Source organism: Ranitomeya imitator, chromosome 3, assembly GCF_032444005.1.
Source record: "Ranitomeya imitator isolate aRanImi1 chromosome 3, aRanImi1.pri, whole genome shotgun sequence".
Lineage (NCBI taxonomy): Eukaryota > Metazoa > Chordata > Amphibia > Anura > Dendrobatidae > Ranitomeya > Ranitomeya imitator.
This window is the reverse complement of record NC_091284.1, coordinates 672,417,399-672,439,890: the sequence shown is the minus strand read 5'-3', so window position 1 is coordinate 672,439,890 and position 22,492 is coordinate 672,417,399. Positions and strand designations below refer to the sequence as shown.

At 46.5% G+C, this 22,492-nt stretch overlaps 2 protein-coding genes across 2 annotated transcripts in view; both read left to right on the top strand.

Moving 5' to 3' along the window:
* KMT2D (lysine methyltransferase 2D) overlaps nt 1–17,978 on the top strand; it is a 233,551-nt gene extending 215,573 nt beyond the window's left edge. Inside the window, exons 47-53 of the mRNA XM_069758349.1 lie at nt 177–1,314; nt 3,680–3,816; nt 10,266–10,396; nt 13,238–13,523; nt 13,660–13,733; nt 13,946–14,054; nt 17,472–17,978. Of these exons, the coding sequence (XP_069614450.1) occupies nt 177–1,314; nt 3,680–3,816; nt 10,266–10,396; nt 13,238–13,523; nt 13,660–13,733; nt 13,946–14,054; nt 17,472–17,564 (1,968 nt within the window). The 3' untranslated portion in view covers nt 17,565–17,978. The remainder of the gene's footprint in view (nt 1–176; nt 1,315–3,679; nt 3,817–10,265; nt 10,397–13,237; nt 13,524–13,659; nt 13,734–13,945; nt 14,055–17,471) is intronic.
* A 2,345-nt stretch (nt 17,979–20,323) lies between these two features.
* The window catches only part of PRKAG1 (protein kinase AMP-activated non-catalytic subunit gamma 1), a 36,375-nt gene continuing 34,206 nt past the window's right edge, over nt 20,324–22,492 (top strand). Inside the window, exon 1 of the mRNA XM_069758348.1 lies at nt 20,324–20,385. Coding sequence (XP_069614449.1) covers nt 20,377–20,385 — 9 coding nt within the window. The 5' untranslated portion in view covers nt 20,324–20,376. The remainder of the gene's footprint in view (nt 20,386–22,492) is intronic.

Sequence of the window (22,492 nt, the reverse complement as noted above, 5' to 3'; positions counted from 1 at the left end):
GCTATAACAGTGATTGATAGAAAGGCCTCCTAAGATTTCCTACATTACAGAACTGCTCACTCTCCAGGACACACACAAGTCATGTGTCTTGTGTCCACTATCAACATAACCTCATTTATAATGGTAAATCTTGTGCTCTCGCCTTAAATTGTGTATCTGATGTTTTTTTTTTTCAGGAGGAGACGATTGTAGAGAAGGCTGTAAATCATTGTTACATTAATAATGTGTCCAATCTGGATGTTCGCCAACTGCCTGTGTTACCTGAAGAAACGTCTCCTCCACCCTCTCCATTTTCACCTCCACCTGCTAGTCCTGTTGAACCTCCTGCACCAGAACCAGTTCCCACTCCTATACTGTGTCTTCTTCCTCCACCTCAGTCACCGAGTATTGATGAGTCTATGGAAGCATCTAAAATTAAGCAACGTGCACGCCCTTCTGAGGAAGATGTGGAAGATTTGAGGCCAAAAATCAAGAAGTGGAAAGGTGTTCGTTGGAAGAGACTGCATATTCTAATCACTTTCCAAAAAATCAACTCTCGTAATTGTGAGAAGGAAGTGTGTGAGGTAATAGAAAGACTTGGCACTACACTAAAGCCTGACACCTTACCTCAAGATCTCCGAAAGTGTTGCTTCTGTCATGAGGAAGGTGATGGGGCTACTGATGGACCTGCACGGCTTCTGAACCTTGATCTTGATCTCTGGGTTCACCTTAACTGTGCTTTGTGGTCTACAGAGGTATACGAGACCCAAGGGGGTGCACTGATTAATGTGGAAGTGGCACTGCATCGTGGATTGCTCACAAAGTGCAGCCTGTGCCAGAAAACAGGTGCCACAAATAGCTGCAACCGCATACGTTGCCCAAATGTCTATCACTTTGCCTGTGCCATCCGTGCCAAGTGCATGTTCTTCAAGGACAAGACTATGCTTTGTCCAATGCACAAGTTAAAGGGGCCTTGTGAGCAGGAACTGAGCTGTTTTACAGTCTTCCGGCGAGTATACATCGAACGCGATGAAGTAAGTCAGATTGCCAGCATCATTCAGCGGGGGGACCGTATTCACATGTTCAGAGTTGGGGGACTTGTTTTTCATGCCATTGGCCAGCTTCTGCCTCATCAAATACAAGACTTTCACAGTGTCACCGCCCTATATCCCGTTGGATTTGAGGCCACCCGAATTTATTGGAGCATGAGACATAGTCATCGTCGGTGCTCTTATCGCTGTAAAGTGTGTGATAACAATGGTCAGCCTGAATTCACTGTGCAAGTTATTGAATATGGTTATGAGGATGTGGTGCTGAAAGACTCCTCTCCCCAAGGTAAGGGTTTTTTTATATATAGTTTTCTACATAAATGTGATGATATTTGCAAAGTCTTTGCCAAATAGAAGTCTTAACATATTATAGGAGATATTTCACAGTGTAGACCTTTTGCGTGCCTATGCATGAGGTTTGGTGGACAGATATTCTACTTGACTCCCTTGGCCAGGGCTTATCTCCTTTGGGAGCAATGGATTAGGCATACTGAAAATCAGCCTTCTATCTACTAACTTTTGCTGTTCAGCCCCCAAAAAATGCTTTGGATTCATTCACACTGACCCAGGGCTATCCAGCTTTAAAGCACCATTCCAGTTGTTTTGTTTGTTTGTTTTTTTACCCCTGGAGTTGTGCTTCTAATCTGTGGTCTCTGTTCCTACCTTAAAGGTACCGTCACACTGAACGATATCGCTAGCGATCCGTGACGTTGCAGCGTCCTGGCTAGCGATATCGTTCAGTTTGACACGCAGCAGCGATCAGGATCCTGTTGTGCCATCGTTGGTCGGAGCAGAAAGTCCAGCACTTTATTTCGTCGCTGGACTCCCTGCAGACATCGCTGAATCAGCGTGTGTGACGCCGATTCAGCGATGTCTTCACTGGTAACCAGGGTAAACATCGGGTTACTAAGCGCAGGGCCGCGCTTGGTAACCCGATGTTTACCCTGGTTACCAGCGTAAAAGTTAAAGAAAAAAAAAAAAAACACTACATACTTACATTCCGGTGTCTGTCCCCCGGCGCTGTGCTTCTCTGCACAGACTGTGAGCGCCAGCCGGAAAGCACAGCGGTGACGTCACCGCTCTGCTTTCCGGCCGCTGTGCTCACAGTCAGTGCAGGAAAGCACAGCGCCGGGGACAGACAGCGGAAGGTAAGTATGTAGTGTTTGTTTTTTTTAACTTTCACGCTGCTAACCAGGGTAAACATCGGGTTACTAAGCGCGGCCCTGCGCTTAGTAACCCGATGTTTACCCTGGTTACCGGCTTCGTTCGTCGCTGGAGAGCTGTCTGTGTGACAGCTCTCCAGCGACCAAACAGCGACGCTGCAGCGATTGACATCGTTGTCGGTATCGCTGCAGCGTCGCTGAGTGTGAAGGTACCTTTATACTCGCCTGCCACCACCTTCACCTTCCATCGGTCTATGGCAGTTTGTGACCTGCCGGCTGCTCCAACGTTTCATGGGCGATCTGGAGGTCACAACTTGATACAAGTCTGAGAGCCTCGTTCTGGCTCTCATAACTTTATATTGAGCGCTTGTGATGTAACTTCTGACTTCCGACCAGTCAGAAGTTGTGGTTGCATAAGTTGGTCCAAGGAAAAGAAATCACTGCATGCCCCAGTTTGATCCGATATTCGTACCGCACTCTGCCGTGCAAATTGATGAGTCCGTGGAAACTATCGAACTGCGCTTGGGATTTATTTTAAGTGCAGTTTGATTTCCATGGACTGAACAGGTGGAAAAGATGGAAAAAATGTTTTTTCTCCATCTTCTTTTCAACCGAGAGAATCTGATCAGAGTGTGATAACAATAATTGGCCCGACTCTCTCGGATGAGAGCGTAAACCGTTGTATGCACTTAATTTGATATAAACTTATAATAAACCTAAAATGTGCAAATAATGTCCCAAAAGAAAAGACAAATACAAAGCACAATATGGCTACGCAATAAAAAAAATATATAAAAAAAAAACACGGAACACAATAAGACTAGGTTAAAAGCAGGTGGAGTGGTACACAGGCCACACAAAGATGGCATTTATATAGAACATGGCATTAGTTGAATAAAAATAATTGATAGGCAATAGTAGTTGTTATAATAATGTATCCAGGATAAATTATCCCACAAGAGCTTGGTAAAAAGAATAATTAAAATTTTTAATAATTGCGAATTCCCAGGAAATAAAGAGAATAGATGTAGCTGAAAAATAATATGCCACTGATTGAAAAGTGTATTATAAAGTGACAAGTGCTGCATATATAGTAAGTATTCAACATGGAAAACATTGTAGTAGCTGAAGTCAAATAAACAGGTTGAACAATTGATACGAACAGAGTTGATTATTATGGGCTGCTCTCCCTCACCAATACTCCAAAGCATGTTTCGCTTCGTAGCTTTGTCAGGGAGTCAGCGTATGGACCATGATGTCTGTCTTGACCCAGACTCTGCAGACCCTCAGCCTGTCCGAACATTCTGGTCCGTATTTGTACTTCGTTTTTACGGATGTTTGAATTTTGCCTTATTCTGACTCTTAGCTCAGATGAATAGCTCTGGTTAGTCTCTGGAGACTGCAATGTATCACATTCTTTGTATATACGGATTTAATGTAGTTCATTGACAATAATGACAATTTAAATCTGTTTTCTATCCACCTCAGCTCTCTGGAATCGCATTGCGGAGCCTGTTGCACGCATGAGGAGAGAAACTGGAATGCTTCGCCTTTTCCCAGAGTATCTGAAAGGAGAAGAGATGTTTGGACTGACATTGCATGCGGTGCTGCGCATCGCTGAATCTGTAAGTTATACTGAGTAGTGATGAGCGAAAAGACTCACTCTTCCCTGGCCCGGTGTCCAGTTTGATTCTCCATGGCAGCCAGACCAGGGTGGCGCAAACTTGCTTGTCCATCACTTTAATGCATCCTGGGTGCCTCTTGGGTTAACGAGGCCTCTATAATGGGCAAGAGGCACTCAGGACACTGACATGAGAGCAACGGCCGAGGAAGCTTGCTTTTCCTTGGTCCAGCTGCCACAAAGTTCAAGGTAGCGTGAATCTTTGCCCATTTCTAAGGCTATTTATTTTTTTAAAGGGACTCTGTCACCTGAATTTGGCAGGCTATGTAAATGCCCTGTTTTCGGTCCGATGGGCGGTGTTTCTTCTTTTTTCCTCCACCCCATCCTTCCCTGCTGTCTGCAATATTTTCCAGAATTGGAGTAGGTGTCCTTCATAGTTTGCGCGTGCGCAATGCAATCTTGTTTCGCGCACGCGCAGTATACTTTGCCCATCTGCGTGCAAAGCCGAAAAATCATTACTGTGCATGCGCTGGCGCATGATGTCCCGGAACACAGAGAAATACGAACATAGTGCGCGAGCGCATGCAGAATAATGCTTTTCGGCTTTGCCCCCGGACGGGCAAAGCATACTGCGCGTGCACAAGACAAGATTGCATTGCGCACCCGCAAACTATGGAGGACACCTACTCCAATTCCGGAAAATATTGCGGGGGGACAGCGGGGAAGGATGGGGTGGAGGAAAAAAGAAGAAACACCACCCATCGGACCAAAAACAGGGCATTTACATAGCGTGCCAAATTCAGGTGACAGAGTCCCATTAAATAATTTGGTTTTAATAAAAATACAAAAACTAAATTTAGGCAAATATAGCATATATTCTCTTTCATAATACCAATCAATTGTGAATGGGGGAAAAAAGGAACCCACTGACTTGTTGCCTCTCTAATGGGCCCTCCTCTTTCACTCCCCATCCTTCCTCCATCCTTTAATATGGCTACTGTCCCATATAGATCATTCCAGAGTTGAGTCACGTGGCCTTGTTTCCATGTCAAAAGTATGACTTTTTTCCTCAGTTCCTCTATGAAGAACACTTCTGGCAGCCTTTTTTAGATTAGTAGCTGGGTCCCACATGTTGTTCCAAGGTTGGAGATGGAGGCAATGCAAGGACGTCTTCTAATTTAGAAGAGGAATAAGCATGATATGTCTTTCATCTATTGCATTGTTTCCTTGGCCAAGCACAGGACCTACAACCACTGTGCCATTTTGAACTTCAACATGTCTGATCCTTCTATCCAACAACTTTTGCTACTGAACCCCAATAAAAATGCTTTGGGTTTATTCACACTGACTTAAGACTACCCTTCTGTAATCTGATGATACAAAATATACTGTTTTCACAAACTGCAAACTCTAACATGGTCATATGCCAAACAGATGGATATTCTGGTCTTTTGAGTGATAGTAAAATGTTAGCGAACTTTCCTCCACAATAGTCCTCAACATTGCCCATTTCTTGCTGCTTCTTCAAAAGCGCATGAACCCCAGTCTGTTTTGAAGACTAGTGGATGCAGTATAATTACCTTGTGTTGTTGCTGTGCGGAGTCTTGCTATGATGTATGATCTGATATGAAACAGTCTTCCACAGCCTTACCCTTGCTGAGGTTTGGCTGTTACTTGCCCAGTTTAAAGCCTCCCAACACGGTAGTTTCCATGAATGACTGTGTTTCCAAGAAACTACTGATCAATCACATGTTCGGTATAATTGATTGCTCATGATCATGACTATAATTCAGGGGCTGACTGGCAAATTTTGGCCTGGGGGGCAAGCACACAGCAGTGGCCCATGAGTAGTGGCTCATCCTTAAAGGGGTTGTCGAATCTTATGCTACATGTCTACAGACACTATGTGTGAATCCTCATATCATGCAATATGAAGATTCTCTGGTGCCGGCAACAGGTGGTCTTGTGACTGCAAGCATGCGATATATATATTCCCAGCCACATTTCGACTAGACTGTTTTGGGCCTTGTTCAATACAGTTGCATTAGGCCATGCAAGTCTAGTCGGCATGTGACCGCATGTATGCAAATCACAAACTTACAGCCACACACCCGCCAAATGACCACAGCACTGCCAGCAATGTGAGAAGCACAAGTCTGCAGTCCAAAGAATGACAGAGTGAATGCACCAATGACACACACACACACACGCACAGCCCCACTGTATAATGACAGACACACGCACAGCCACACTGTATAATGACACACACACAGCCCCACTGTATGACACACACACACACACAGCCCCACTGTATGACACACACGCACGCACAGCCCCACTGTATGACACACACACGCACAGCTCCACTGTGTAATGACACACACAGCCCCACTGTATAATGACACCCACACAGCCCCACTGTATGACACACACTCAGCCCCACTGTATAATGACACACACACGCACAGCCACACTGTATAATGACACACACACAGCCCCACTGTATGACACACACGCACGCACAGCCCCACTGTATGACACACACACGCACAGCTCCACTGTGTAATGACACACACAGCTCCACTGTATAATGACACACACAGCCCCACTGTATAATGACACCCACACAGCCCCACTGTATGACACACACTCAGCCCCACTGTATAATGACACACACACGCACAGCCACACTGTATAATGACACACACACAGCCCCACTGTATAATGACAGGCACATGCACAGCCCCACTGTATAATAACAGGCACACACAGCCCCACTGTATAATGACACACACACGCACAGCCCCACTGTATAATGACACACACACACGCACAGCCCCACTGTATAATGACCCACACACACAGCCCCACTGTATGACACACACACATAGCCCCACTGTATAATGACACACACATGCACAGCCCCACTGTATAATGACACACACATGCACAGCCCCACTGTATAATGACACACACGAACAGCCCCACTGTATAATGACACACACGCACAGCCCCACTGTATAATGACACACACGTACAGCCCCACTGTATAATGACACACACGCACAACCCCACTGTGTAATGACACACACGTACAGCCCCACTGTATAATGACACACACACGCACAGCCCCACTGTATAATGACAGGCACACGCACAGCCCCACTGTATAATGTCAGGCACACGCATGGCCCCACTGTATGACAGGCACACACACGGCCCCACTGTATAATGACACACGCACGCAGCTCACACACGCATGCAGCGCACACACGCATGCAGCTCACACACACACGCAGCTCACACACACACGCAGCTCACACACACACGCACAGCCCCACTGTATAATGACATACCCACACAGCCCCACTGTATGACGCACATGTACAGCCCCACTGTATAATGACACACACACGCACAGCCCCACTGTATAATGACACACACACGCACAGCCCCACTGTATAATGACACACATACACAGCCCCACTGTATAATGACACACACACGCACAGCCCCACTGTATAATGACACACACGCACAGCCCCACTGTATAATGACACACACACACAGCCCCACTGTATAATGACACACATAGCCCCACTGTATAATGACACCCACACAGCCCCACTGTATAATGACACGCACAGCCCTACTGTATAATGACAGGCACACGCACGGCCCCACTGTATAATGACAGGCACACGCACGGCCCCACTGTATAATGACACACGCACGCAGCTCACACACGCACGCAGCTCACACACACACGCAGCTCACACACACACACGCAGCTCACACACACGCACAGCCCCACTGTATGACATACCTATAAAGCCCCACTGTATGACGCACATGTACAGCCCCACTATATAATGACACACACACGCACAGCCCCACTGTATAATGACACACACAGCCCCACTGTATAATGACACACACAGCCCCACTGTATAATGACACCGACACAGCCCCACTGTATGACACACACACACAGCCCCACTGTATAATGACACGCACACACACAGCCCCACTGTATAATGACAGGCACACGCAAAGCCCCACTGTATAATGACAGGCAGACGCACGGCCCCACTGTATAATGACACACACACGCACGGCCCCACTGTATAATGACTCACAAACGCACGCAGCTCACACATGCACGCAGCTCACACACGCACGCAGCTCACACACGCACGCAGCTCACACACGCACGCAGCTCACACACGCACGCAGCTCACACACGCACGCAGCTCACACACACACGCAGCTCACACACACACGCAGCTCACACACACACGCAGCTCACACACACAGCTCACACACACGCACAGCCCCATTGTATAATGACATACCAATAAAGCCCCACTGTATGACACACATGTACAGCCCCACTGCATGACACACACACACACGCACAGCCCCACTGTATAATGACACACACGCATAGCCCCACTGTATAATGACACACACACGCACAGCCCCACGGTATAATGACACGCACACAGCCCCACTGTATAATGACACGCACACAGCCCCACTGTATAATGACAGGCACACGCACAGCCCCACTGTATAATGACAGGCACACGCACAACCCCACTGTATAATGACACGCACACGCACAACCCCACTGTATAATGACACGCACACAGCCCCACTGTATAATGACAGGCACACGCACAGCCCCACTGTATAATGACAGGCACACGCACAACCCCACTGTATAATGACAGGCACACGCACAACCCCACTGTATAATGACACGCACACGCACAACCCCACTGTATAATGACACGCACACGCACGGCCCCACTGTATAATGATGGGCACATGCAGCTCACACGCACATGCAGCTCACACGCACATGCAGCTCACACGCACACGCAGCTCACGCACACACAGCTCACGCACACACAGCTCACACACACACGCAGCTCACACACACACGCACAGCCCCACTGTATAATGACACACCCACACAGCCCCACTGTATAATGACACGCACAGCCCCACTGTATAATGACACGCACACACACACAGCCCCACTGTATAATGACACGCACAACCCCACTGTATAATGACACGCACAACCCCACTGTATAATGACACGCACACGCACGGCCCCACTGTATAATGACAGGCACACGCAGCTCACGCAGCTCACGCAGCTCACACGCACGCAGTTCGCACGCACACAGCTCACACACATGCAGCTCACACACACACACGCACGCAGCTCACAAACACACGCATGCAGCTCACACACACACGCACGCAGCTCACACACACACTCTCCTCACACACACACACTCTCCTCATACACACACTCTCCTCATACACACATACACACTCTCCTCATACACACACACACACACACACTCTCCTCATACACACATACACACTCTCCTCATACACACACACACACGCACTCTCCTCATACACACACTCTCCTCATACACACACACACACACACTCTCCTCATACACACATCACACACTCTCCTCTGTGGTGCAGGGGCGGCTGATGTCCATGTGCAGCTCTTCAGTTTCTCCTGCTCAGAGCTCTGCACTGTCCCGGCACTTCCCCCGTCTCTCCTTCTCTGCCGGGATGGCAGATGAGAGCAGGAGAAGCTGAAGCTCCGTGCACACACAGGCCGGTATGCTGACCTTTCATCTTGGCTGCTGGCTCTCTCCCTCAGAGACAGTGGCAGTGACGCTTAGGAGCTTGCTCATCGCATACCCCTGCAGCCTGCATGTCAGGGCTGCTAGCGGGATGACACCACCGCGCACTACAGGTGCGCTATGTATTAGTCACTGCCAGTCCTCCAGCAGCCCTGTGCAGCTGCTTAGACACCGGCCCGGGGGGCATATGCATTTCTGCCACCCGGCCCAGCCCGCGCCTGCTATAATTCTATAAAATCCCTGACTTACTGTGTTTACCATCCTAGACCAATTGATGATGTTTGGAAGGCTAAGGCTATGTGCACACGTTCAGGATTTCTCGCAGAAAATTCCTGAGAATTCCGGATATTTTCTGCAAGAAAACCGCATGCGTTTTTGCCGCGGTTTTGACACGTTTTTGCCGTGGTTTTTTCCAGACACTTCCCAATGCATTTTGGAGTGGGAAATCCGCAAAAAAAACAAAACGGAAAATTAATGAACATGCTGCGGTTTTTACCGCGATGCGTTTTTTTCGCGGAAAAAAACGCATCATGTGCACAAAACATGCAGAATTCATTCTAAATGATGGGATGCTTATTGTATGCGTTTTTTTTGCGGTTTTATCGGGGAAATCCCGCAACGTGTGCACACAGCCTAAGGGTGATCCGCCAAATATTGATTTAATGCAGATCTCTCATTTAGAAGGGGGCTACAATTACATTGTGTGCTTCATCAGTTGAGTCCAAGAGAATCTCATTGATCATTTTTATCTTCTCTTGTTTATTTCTAGCTACCTGGAGTAGAGAATTGTCAAAACTATCTCTTTCGGTATGGTCGACATCCATTAATGGAGCTGCCTCTCATGATCAACCCAACTGGCTGTGCCAGGTCTGAGCCCAAGATCATGACCCACTATAAAAGGTACATTTTCTAGTACGAGGTTGAAATCACAGCTGTAATACCCTTTCATTACAAATGACATTTGTACTGCTGTATGGTTTGAAGGGGGTTCTCCTGGATTTTCTAATGACGTGAAATATTCTAAAAATAACTAATACCCCTTAAATCCCCCACTATTACAGCACCACTGTTGATGTCCTTGCCAGTGCCACATACTGCCAGTCATTCACACGACTGATCTCAGAAGTGACACCTGCAGAAACTGTACATAAATGATCTTCACATGTAATTTAACCCCTTCATGACCTTGGGATTTTTCGTTTTTCCGTGTTCGTTTTTCACTCCCCTCCTTCCCAGAGCCATAACTTTTTTATTTTTCAGTCAATTTGGCCATGTGAGGGCTTATTTTTTGCGGGACGAGTTGTACTTTTGAACGACATCATTGGTTTTAGCATGTCTTGTACTAGAAAACAGGAAATAAATTCCAAGTGCGGTGAAATTGCAAAAAAAGTGCAATCCCACACTTGTTTTTTGTTTGGCTTTTTTGCTAGTTTCACTAAATGCTAAAACTGACCAGCTATTATGATTCTCCAGGTCAGTACGAGTTCATAGACACCTAACATGACTAGGTTATTTTTTATCTAAGTGGTGAAAAAAAATTCCAAACTTTGCTAAAAAAATAAATAAAAAAAATTGCGCCATTTTCCGATACTCGTAGCGTCTCCATTTTTCATGATCTGGGGTCGGTTGAGGGCTTATTTTTTGCGTGCCGAGATGACGTTTTTAATGATAGCATTTTGGTGCAGATACGTTCTTTTGATCGCCCGTTATTGCATTTAATGCAATGTCGCGGCGACCTAAAAAACGTAATTCTGGCGCTTCGAATTTTTTTCTCGCTACGCCGTTTAGCGATCAGGTTAATGCTTTTTTTTAATTGATAGATCAGGCGATTCTGAGAGCGGCGATACCAAATATGTGTAGATTTGATTTTTTTTTTTTATTGATTTATTTTGATTGGGGCGAAAGGGGGGTGATTTAAACTTTTATATTTTTTTTTATTTTTTTTTCACATTTTTTTAGCTTTTTTTTTTTTTTTTACTTTTGCCATGCTTCAATAGCCTCCATGGGAGGCTAGAAGCAGGCACAACCTGATCGCCACTGCTATGTAGCAGAAATGGAGGTGTGCTGTGAGCGCCGACCACAGGGTGGCGCTCACAGCCACCAGTGATCAGTAACCATAGAGGTCTCTAGGACCTCTATGGTTACCATCCTGATGCATCGCCGACCCCCGATCATGTGACGGGGGTCGGCGATGATGTCATTTCCGGCCGCCCGGCTGGAAGCGGTAGTTAAATGCCGCTGTCTGCGTTTGACAGCGGCATTTAACTAGTTAATAGGTGCGGGCAGATCGCGATTCTGCCCGCGCCTATTACGGGCACATGTCAGCTGTTTAAAACAGCTGACATGTCCCGGCTTTGATGCGGGCTCACCGCGGAGCCCTGCATCAAATCAGGGGATCTGACCTCGGACGTACTATCCCGTCCGAGGTCAGAAAGGGGTTAATTCCTGAGTAATGGGTTTTTATTTATTTTATTTTTTTTATTACATTTTGTGCCCTTTATAAACTTTCCAAAAACTACAGACCATTCCTTTTCAAATTGTTGCATTCGCCATTCCCCACCATACAGGTTTCCAGCTCTAATGTTCCATCGTCTTGTCAGCTAATCACCCTCTGTTAGACATGTTAAGGGTGTTCAGTAATTACTTCTATCTTAAGGCCAGTCTCACATGTCTAGATAATTCCGGTACCGAAAAAATCGGTACCGGAATTATCCGTGTCCGTGAGCTCACGTAGGCCATCCGTGTGGCACACGTGTGCCGCCCGTGTGCCGACTGGGTACCACACGGAGCGTGCAGGAGACAGTGCTAGAGATAAGCGCTGTCCCCTGCATCTGGTGCTGAAGCCGCCATTCATATCTTCTCTCCAGCAGCGTTCGCTGGAGAGAAGATATGAAAAATCCTTTTTTTTTTTTTTTTCTCGTGTTTAAAATAAAGATCCCTGTCCCCATACCCCCCTCCCACCCCCTGAGCGCCGGCCCGCTGTTAATAAAATACTCACCCGGCTCCCTCGCAATGTCCTCTCCGCGCCGCACCTTCTCCTGTATGAGCGGTCACGTGGTGCCGCCCATTACAGTGATGAATATGCGGCTCCACCCCTACGGGAGGTGGAGCCGCATATTCATGACTGTAATCGGCGGCACCACGTGACCGCTCATACAGGAGAAGGTGCGGAGAGGATGTTGCGAGGGAGCCGGGCGAGTATTTTATTAACAGCGGGCGGGCGCACAGGGGGTGGGAGGGGGTTGGGGACAGGGATCTTTATTTTAAACATGAGAAAAAAGAAAAAAAAAAAGGATTTTTCATATCTTCTCTCCAGCGAATGCTGCTGGAGAGAAGATATGAATGGCGGCTTCAGCACCACGTGGGGGGGACAGCGCTTACTGTAGCGCTGTCTCCTGCACGGCACACAGACAGCGTCCGTGTGCGGTACATGTTTTACACGGACCCATTGACTTTAATGGGTCCGTGTAATCCATGCGCTCCCACGAACACTGACATGTCTCCGTGTTTTGCACACGGACACACGGTCCGTGAAAACACGCTGACATGTGCAGAGACACATTGATTTCAATGTGTCTACGTGAGTCAGTGTCTCCGTTACGTGAGGAAACTGTCACCTGACGTACCGGAGCCACTGACGTGTGAAACCGGCCTTAATCTAGTATTTTCTGCTATTGAATGAACATTTTAGTTTTTTGGGGGGTGTGATTTTTTTTTTTTACATTTTTTTTTTCCTTTCAGGCCTCACACTCTTAATAGTACTAGTATGTCCAAAGCCTATCAGAGCACCTTTACAGGGGAGACAAACACACCTTACAGCAAGCAGTTTGTGCACTCAAAGTCCTCCCAGTACCGTCGGCTGAAGACAGAATGGAAGAACAATGTATACCTAGCTCGTTCTCGTATACAAGGACTAGGGCTGTATGCTGCCAAAGATCTGGAAAAGCACACCATGGTGATAGAATACATTGGCACGATCATAAGAAATGAAGTTGCAAACCGTCGAGAGAAAATCTATGAAGAGCAGGTGCGTAAATTTAGAAAATATCTTGGCTGGTGTTTGATGTCAGTGTTCCCTGTATATTGTAGAGATTTTTTTTTTTGTCTTTTTATTTTCATCTCACAAATTCAAGGCTTAAAAAAAATATATCCTGTTTTCACAGAACCGGGGAATCTACATGTTCCGAATTAATAACGAGCATGTGATTGATGCCACTTTGACTGGCGGCCCTGCTAGGTAAGTGTACAGGTTTTAGACACAAAAGAGAAGATAGACAGAAGAGACTTACTGAAGTGTTGTCAAGATGTTCATAGACGTTACTGGACTTTTTCACCACTTTTGTATAGCTGACATTACCAAGTCTGCCATTTCTCCCGCTTCAGAACAAAATGAACCACGGGCCACTTACACATTGTAAATTATCTTTTCGCTATTGTCTGATATTTCAGGTACATCAACCATTCCTGTGCCCCAAACTGTGTTGCTGAAGTAGTCACGTTTGACAAAGAAGACAAAATCATCATCATCTCCAGTCGTAGGATACCAAAAGGAGAGGAGGTATGGATTCCATGGTTTACAGGGGTCTTTAGTTTCCTGTAGTCTATACAGTCGTTTGTCAGGCAAGAAGCCTAGACTTTAAACGGAACCTGTCACCCCCAAAATCGAGGGTGAGCTAAGCCCACCGTCATTAGGGGCTTATCTACAGCATTCTGTAATGCTGTAGTTAAGCCCCCGACGTAACCTAAAAGATGAGAAAAAGAGGTTAGGTTATACTCACCCGGGGCGGTCCCGCTGCGGTCCGGGTCCGATGAGCGTCGCCGTCCAGGGCTCCCATCTTCTTACAATGACGTCCTCTTCTTGGCTTCACGCTGCGGCTCCGGCATACTTTGTCTGCAGAGGCAGAGCAAAGTACTGCAGTGCGCAGGCGCCGGGCCTCTCTGACCTTGTTTGTGTGAAAGGTAATAATCTCTTTTCTTAACTTTTTGGTCCACTCTCATTTCTAACATGCAATCAAATTTGTCAAGAAACCCCCTTAGCCAGTCCCGGTGATTGATGGTTTCTCAGTCGCACCTGATGCAACTAATGAAGGCCCAGATTGTTAGCATCATGTGTAGAGCGTGGACATCTCCGGAGTTGTACTCTTATGAGGGATTCGATTCAAGAGTTTTGAATTTGGAGAAACGTCTGATTAGTTGTGTTCTACTATATAAATTGTTGTTCTTTTGGTTTATTGCAGAAAGCTTTAAAGCAACACTCCAGCAGGTTTTGTGTGTGTGTGTGTTTTTTTTTTTTTTTTTTGGTGCAACTAATCTTACTTTCCCTGACTCTGGTCTTATAGTACCAGCCACAATCTTTAGTTCTTCCTGGAGTGGCTCTAGTCCCACCATCTTACGAATGCAACTTCTGACCGACTGGAAGTCAGAGGTTAAGGCCGGAGTCACACTACAGCGAGATACGGCCGAGACTCGCAGGTTAAAAACAAGCTCCGGCACTCCGGAGCGGAGCGTGCAGCCGCTCAGCAGTACATGGAGCTGCACGCTCCGCTCTGGAGTGCCGGTGACAGAGCTTGTTTATACCCTGCGAGACTCGGCCGTATCTCGCTGTAGTTTGACTCCGGCCTAACAGTCATTCTAGCTTTCATAGATCTGTGACTTCTAGCTCGCCCAGCAAAACTGAGCAATCCGGCAGGTCAAAACCGACCTGGGCGGTGTCTGGAACAGCTGAAGATGATGGCTGGTAAATATAAGACTAGTGGCAGGGAGCTTAGATTAGTAGCACCACTCCAACGGTGCAATAAAAACAAAACACTGGAGTGGTGCTTTAATTTTTGCCAATGAACCTAATTGGCAGTGGGGTTTTAATCAACACTTTCACACAACTGTGTCTTGAAAGTAGAGAAGCATTGAAACCCAGAGTGTAGAAAAGAGGACCTATCACTTGCTCAGAAAAATTGAACTAAATAAGTTCTAGAAATCCCTGATCTAATCTGATTCTACTGATTTTTTTTTTTTCCGTTTTGCTCTGCATCACTCCTCTGCACAGAGATTCGTATTTCTCTTAGGCCGGTTTCACACGTCAGTGGCTCCGGTACGTGAGGTGACAGTTTCCTCATGTACCAGAGACACTGACACACGTAGACACATTAAAATCAATGTATCTCTGCACATGTCAGCGTGTTTTCACGGATCGTGTGTCCGTTTGGAAAACACGGAGACATGTCAGTGTTTGTGGGAGCGCACGGATCACACGGACCCATTAAAGTCAATGGGTCCGTGTAAAACACGTACCGCACACGGATGCTGTCCGTGTGCAGTCCGTGTGCCGTGTAGGAGACAGCGCTACAGTAAGCGCTGTCCCCCTAGCTTGTGGTGCTGAAGCCCCATTCATTTCTTCTCTCCAGCAGTGTTCGCTGGAGCGAAGGAATGAAAAATCTTTTTTTTTTTTTTTTTTTTTTGTTAAAATAAAGTTCCCGGTAATCTCCCCCCTCCCTCCCCCTGTGCGCCTGCCAGCTGGCATTAAAATACTTACCTGGCTCCCTCGATGCTTCCTCTCAGCATCGCAGCTCTTCCTGTATGAGCGGTCACATGGTGCCACTTATTACAGTGATGAATATGTGGCTCCACCTTCCATGGGGGTGGAGCCGCATATTCATCACTGTAATGTGCGGCACCACGTGACCGCTCATACAGGAAGAGCTGCGACGCTGAGAGGAAGCATCGAGGGAGCCGGGTAAGTATTTTAATGCCAGCGGGCGGGCGCACAGGGGGAGGGAGGGGGGAGATTACCGGGAACTTTATTTTCACAACAAAAAATTAAAAAAAAAAACTTTTTCATTCCTTCTCTCCAGCGAACGCTGCTGGGAAGAAGGAATGAATTCTGGATTCAGCACTGCACGCAGGGGACAGCGCTTAACTGTAGCGCTGTCTCCTGCACGGTGCGTGTGGTACCCAGTCGGCACACGGCTGCCGCACGTGTGCCACACTGATGTGCCACGTGAGCACATGGACACGGATAACTCCGGTACCGATTTTTCCGGTACCGGAATTATCTGGATGCGTGGGACAGGCCTTATGGACTGGATCATGTGAAATCTCTGCTTTGCAGTCCAACTGTGCGTTTCTTCAGTCTTCTCTAGGGGCCTGTGCTTTCACCCCTCTCTCCAATATGCTGCCATTCCTAGCTCGACGGTGTCTGAGTGGGAGGGGTGAAGGTGCCTGTCCCCAGAGAAGACTCTGAAGAAATGCCCAGTTTGAATGCAAAGCAGAGATTTGACATATTGCGCTCCAGAAAAAAGCAAATGAGAATCAATCTGCAAAGGAGTGACTCGGCACAAAATGGAAAAAAGTGTCAGAATTCGGAAAGCAAAGGGGTGTTTTACAAGATATTTGACAAGTCCTCTTAAAAAAAAAAAAAAAAAAAAAAGTAAGAAAAAATATGAATGGCACTGAGAAAAACCGCTCTTAGTACTCACTGTTAAAGGATGAATAAACTCTGAATCACGGACACATTCCAGAAACCTTCACCTTGCTGGAGGTGCCTGCTGTGAAAAAAGTGCATGAAAAGTCCAAAGAAACAAGAAAAACAGCAGCAGCACTCCAAATATTGGTGAATAAAATACAACCTTAGTCCTTTATTGCATAATAAAAATCATGGACAAGGTATTGCAGGTAAACAAGTGCTGATTATGCAGGCAACCAGGACCCGTGGAAGCGCTTATTGCGCGAAACGGCCGTCGTCCTGTTTTATTTGCCTGCATAATCTGCACTTGTTTACCCGCAATACCTTGTTCGTGATTTTTATTATGCAATAAAGGGCTAAGGTTGATTTTTCACCAATATTTGGAGTGCTGCTGCTGTTTTTCTTGTTTCTTTGGACTCTTAAAAAAAAAAAAAACAACTGTATGAAAGTTTTGGATTGTAAATGAGACACAGCTCAATTGTAACACTTGTTCTCCTGCATCTCTCCTCCTCCTAGCTCACCTATGATTATCAGTTTGACTTTGAAGATGATCAGCACAAGATTCCTTGTCACTGTGGGGCATGGAACTGCCGCAAATGGATGAATTGAAGATGGTGAACTTCAGCTGCCTCCAGTGATCCCTCATTATTGTGCCCTGTCTATGAAAAGCCTAGGAGCCGAGCACAGAACATCAGCGTGTCTCTACCATCACTTCACTCGTTTGAGGCCTTCCTGGCCATAGTTATACACGCTCTTTGCATCATGATGATAGAAGGTGTGGTGATATTACGCTGTCCGAAGGCTTTCACTGTGGTTGATGGAAGGAACTGCACGAGGACGCTCTTCTGCAGAGGACATTCCCTACACGTTCTAGCAGGGCATATGTTCAGAGTAACACCACTTTCCTCCTCCAAGTAACAAATGCTCTAACTAGGAAGAAAGGTGTTATTTGGTTTTTTATTTTTTTCGTTTTTACCTAAATGAATATTTTGCGCTATTGTCTCAAAATAAACGAGAATACATAAAAAAAAAGAGAAAAAAAAATAATAGTCATTAGTTAACAAAGCAGTTTGACAATCCTAAATCTACAGGACCCTCCGAGCGCAAAAGAGAGCACATAAGACTGCAGAATAAAGAGCACAGGAGATGCTTTCGATGAGCGCAAGAGACAGTCCCTTGACTGTTACCTGTCACAGCTACCCAATCCCAGAGGCACCTGGCCAGCACCTACCTCATCTGCCTGTTGGATACTAATGTGTATATGTGACACTCCCACGGCAATCTAACATAGATAGGACCTCATAAACATGGACACAGCTCTTATGATGGGACTGTAATGGAACCCTGAACCACCCATCCCAGACGGTCACGGCTGATTTTATTTTGTTTTATTTTTGACCCCCCTCAACTGAAGCTTTTTGCCCTGCTTCTCGGCCATGAAATGTGGCGCTGAGCAGGTAGGAGTGCACTAAGGATGGTGTTTTCTGCTAACTGCCTGCTCGTGGTCTGTCCTGAGCGGTCCATACTCTCCCCTATTCTGTGCCTGAAACCTCACCCTTCTCTATACAGTATATGGAATATGAAGTGTAGTAGAAACACCTAATTTGTGATGGGGTCAGCTGCTTTTAATGGCAGACGTATGTGTGTGACTGTACGTTTACCTTGGTTTATATTCTTTAAAAAAAAAAAGAAAAAAAAAAGTGCGTTTCATGAAACTCTGCAATCACAGTATTTCTGTAAAGTCCCTGGTGGGGCGGGGGGAAGGAACTTAGTATATTTTGTCACCATGGGCTTCTGGTTTTAGAAATGCACTGCTGCGTCTTGCCCGGGCCGTAATTATTCCATTTTCATATTTATTTTTTTTAATCACTTGCATTATTCTAAAGCTGCTGTTCTTCTCTCCAATATATGTCATTCATATCCTGAATTATGATTTTCTTTTTTTTTTTTTTTTTTCGCACAGTACACGGGGTGGGAATAGGTGAAGGGACGTTATTTATTTGTACATGTAATTATATTTATGTATTACAGCCTTGCCAGGGAAGTACAGGGTCGTTTTCTATCACTGGCATGGTGTCCTAGATCTTGGCGTACGCTGCGTGCTCTGCGATCAATAATCCTCTAGAGGAGTGACGTTCCGAGCGTCTCGTCCTCCGCCGCGGAGCAGGTCGCAATCCTCTGGCTTCCATACTAGATTTCTGTCTAGATCTATGTGACTGCTTCCTGCACCTGAGCAGAGAGTAATCTCCTACCCCACCGCTACCCGACCTGAATTTCTTTTTTTTTTTTTCCTCCCCCCACCTCAGCAGTTTAAGGTGATTTTTTTTATGAGCGCACAGAGAAAAAAAAAAACCCCATAAAGGAATCAACGGCGATCATCATCCAAGGGCATTGAAAATCAAACCTAGTGTGAATATGATAGAATATTAAAGTGCTGTTGCTTTTTAACACAAAGCTGCTTCCACAACTGTTTAAAAGCTGCAAAAAATTGTACAAAATAAAGAGAAAATGTAAATAAACGATACAAGAAAAAATACCTAAAAAATTTAAATGTTGTGCATAGTCGGACACCGTATTATTGAGAAACCACTGGACACTATGAAAAGCCTGAAAATTTGAATATTTTTTTTTTTTTTTATACCATAAATTTGGCAATCTCCTCGACCTTTTCATTGGAAGCTGGCGGACTGTCCCCGTCAGTGCTATTAGCCTCTTCTAGATATGACATATTGTAATGTAGCTTTTAGGTAAACCCTATACAGTTTTTATTTTTTTTATATATATATAAATATCTATAAACTATAATCCAAACCCATGCTTGAAATACTTGATTTTTTTCCCCCCCTCCCCTGCTTGTACAAACACTTTTTAATTTGCCGTGTTTTGGTTTTTATTTGGTTTCTTATTTGCAAGTATGTTTTTCATCCATTGATTTTGTTTTTTTCTTTCTTTCACCATTTCCCCCTCTTTTTTTTTTGTGACGAGATGACATAGGGAGCTGTAATTTGTGCGGTGAGGATTCTGTACAGATGATTTGTCCTTCGTAGAAAACATAAAATTATTCCTTTTTTAAAAAAAAAACATAAAATAAAAACTTGTACGTGGCATGTTTTGTATTGAATATAATTTTGAAATGTATATAATTTATGTGAAAGAGGCAAGTAAGAAAAAGCTTAATTGCTTCTTTTGGTTTGTTTTTAAAGGACAAATAAAAATGCATTTTAAATACTTGGAGGTGGAGGAGTTAATTTGTTGACATTTGGACTTGCACTCACCGGTGCTGTGGTGGTTCACGCTGCCCCAACAAAGATGGCGGCCGGGCGCACCCAGTTCAGGATGTGACGTACATTGAGGGCGGAAGTGTATTTGGCTTAAGGGCGGAAGTTGTGTGCGGTGTGTTGTGTTTGATGAAGAGGCCGCAATGGATTCGGTGAGTGCCTGAGCTGAGCGCCGGACGCGCGTTGTCGGTGACCTGGGGATGTGCGCAGATAGGGCGAGTCTCCTCTCCGGTCTCAGGGCGGGCAGCCTGCACGGTGGCTGCCGGGATCCGCACTTCCGCCCACAGTCACTTCGCGGCTTTGTTAGAAGGAGCTGCGGCTGCTATTGGGCGGCCACAGATTGTGGTTATTTCCAGACAAAGCGGGCGAGCGGCCAAGCTTCATCTGGCTTATGGCTGAACGTAACCCGGGGTCACTGGTACTCTGGGGAAAACTGCTCCTAATGACTGGTCCTATCCTGTGCATAGCCCGGTGTCTCTGGTAATGACTGGTCCTATGCTGTGCATAGCCCGGGGGTCACTGGTACTCTGGGGAAAACTGCTCCTAATGACTGGTCCTATCCTGTGCATAGCCCGGTGTCTCTGGTAATGACTGGTCCTATGCTGTGCATAGCCCGGGGGTCACTGGTACTCTGGGGAAAACTGCTCCTAATGACTGGTCCTATGCTGTGCATAGCCCGGTGTCTCTGGTAATGACTGGTCCTATGCTGTGCATAGCCCGGGGGTCACTGGTACTCTGGGGAAAACTGCTCCTAATGACTGGTCCTATGCTGTGCATAGCCCGATGTCTCTGGTAATGACTGGTCCTATGCTGTGCATAGCCCGGGGGTCACTGGTACTCTGGGGAAAACTGCTCCTAATGACTGGTCCTATCCTGTGCATAGCCCGGTGTCTCTGGTAATGACTGGTCCTATGCTGTGCATAGTCCGGGGTCACTGGTAATGACTGGTCCTATGCTGTGCATAGTCCGGGGTCACTGGTACTCTGGGGAAAACTGCTCCTAATGACTGGTCCTATGCTGTGCATAGCCCGGTGTCTCTGGTAATGACTGGTCCTATGCTGTGCATAGTCCGGGGTCACTGGTAATGACTGGTCCTATGCTGTGCATAGTCCGGGGTCACTGGTACTCTGGGAAAAACTGCTCCTAATGACTGGTCCTATGCTGTGCATAGCCCGGTGTCTCTGGTAATGACTGGTCCTATGCTGTGCATAGCCCGGTGTCTCTGGTAATGACTGGTCCTATGCTGTGCATAGCCCGGTGTCTCTGGTAATGACTGGTCCTATGCTGTGCATAGCCCGGTGTCTCTGGTAATGACTGGTCCTATGCTGTGCATAGCCCGGGGTCACTGGTAATGACTGGTCCTATGCTGTGCATAGCCCGGGGTCACTGGTAATGACTGGTCCTATGCTGTGCATAGCCCGGGGGTCACTGGTAATGACTGGTCCTATAATGTACACAGTCCGGGATCACTGGTAATGACTGGTCCTATACTGTACACAGTTCGGGATCACTGGTAATGACTGGTCCTATATTGTACACAGTCCGGGATCACTGGTAATGAATGGTCCTATGCTGTACACAGTCCGGGATCACTGGTAATGACTGGTCCTATATTGTACACAGTCCGGGATCACTGGTGATGACTGGTCCTATACTGTGTACAGCCCGGGATCACTGGTAATGACTGGTCCTATACTGTGTACAGCCCGGGGTCACTGATAGACTGGTAATGACTGGTCCTATACTGTGTACAGCCTGGGATCACTGGTAATGACTGGTCCTATACTGTGTACAGCCCGGGGTCACTGATAGACTGGTAATGACTGGTTCTATACTGTGTACAGTCCGGGATCACTGGTAATGACTGGTCCTATATTGTACACAGTCCGGGATCACTGGTAATGACTGGTCCTATATTGTACACAGTCCGGGATCACTGGTGATGACTGGTCCTATACTGTGTACAGCCCGGGATCACTGGTAATGACTGGTCCTATACTGTGTACAGCCCGGGGTCACTGATAGACTGGTAATGACTGGTCCTATACTGTGTACAGCCTGGGATCACTGGTAATGACTGGTCCTATACTGTGTACAGCCCGGGGTCACTGATAGACTGGTAATGACTGGTTCTATACTGTGTACAGTCCGGGATCACTGGTAATGACTGGTCCTATATTGTACACAGTCCGGGATCACTGGTAATGACTGGTCCTATATTGTACACAGTCCGGGATCACTGGTGATGACTGGTCCTAT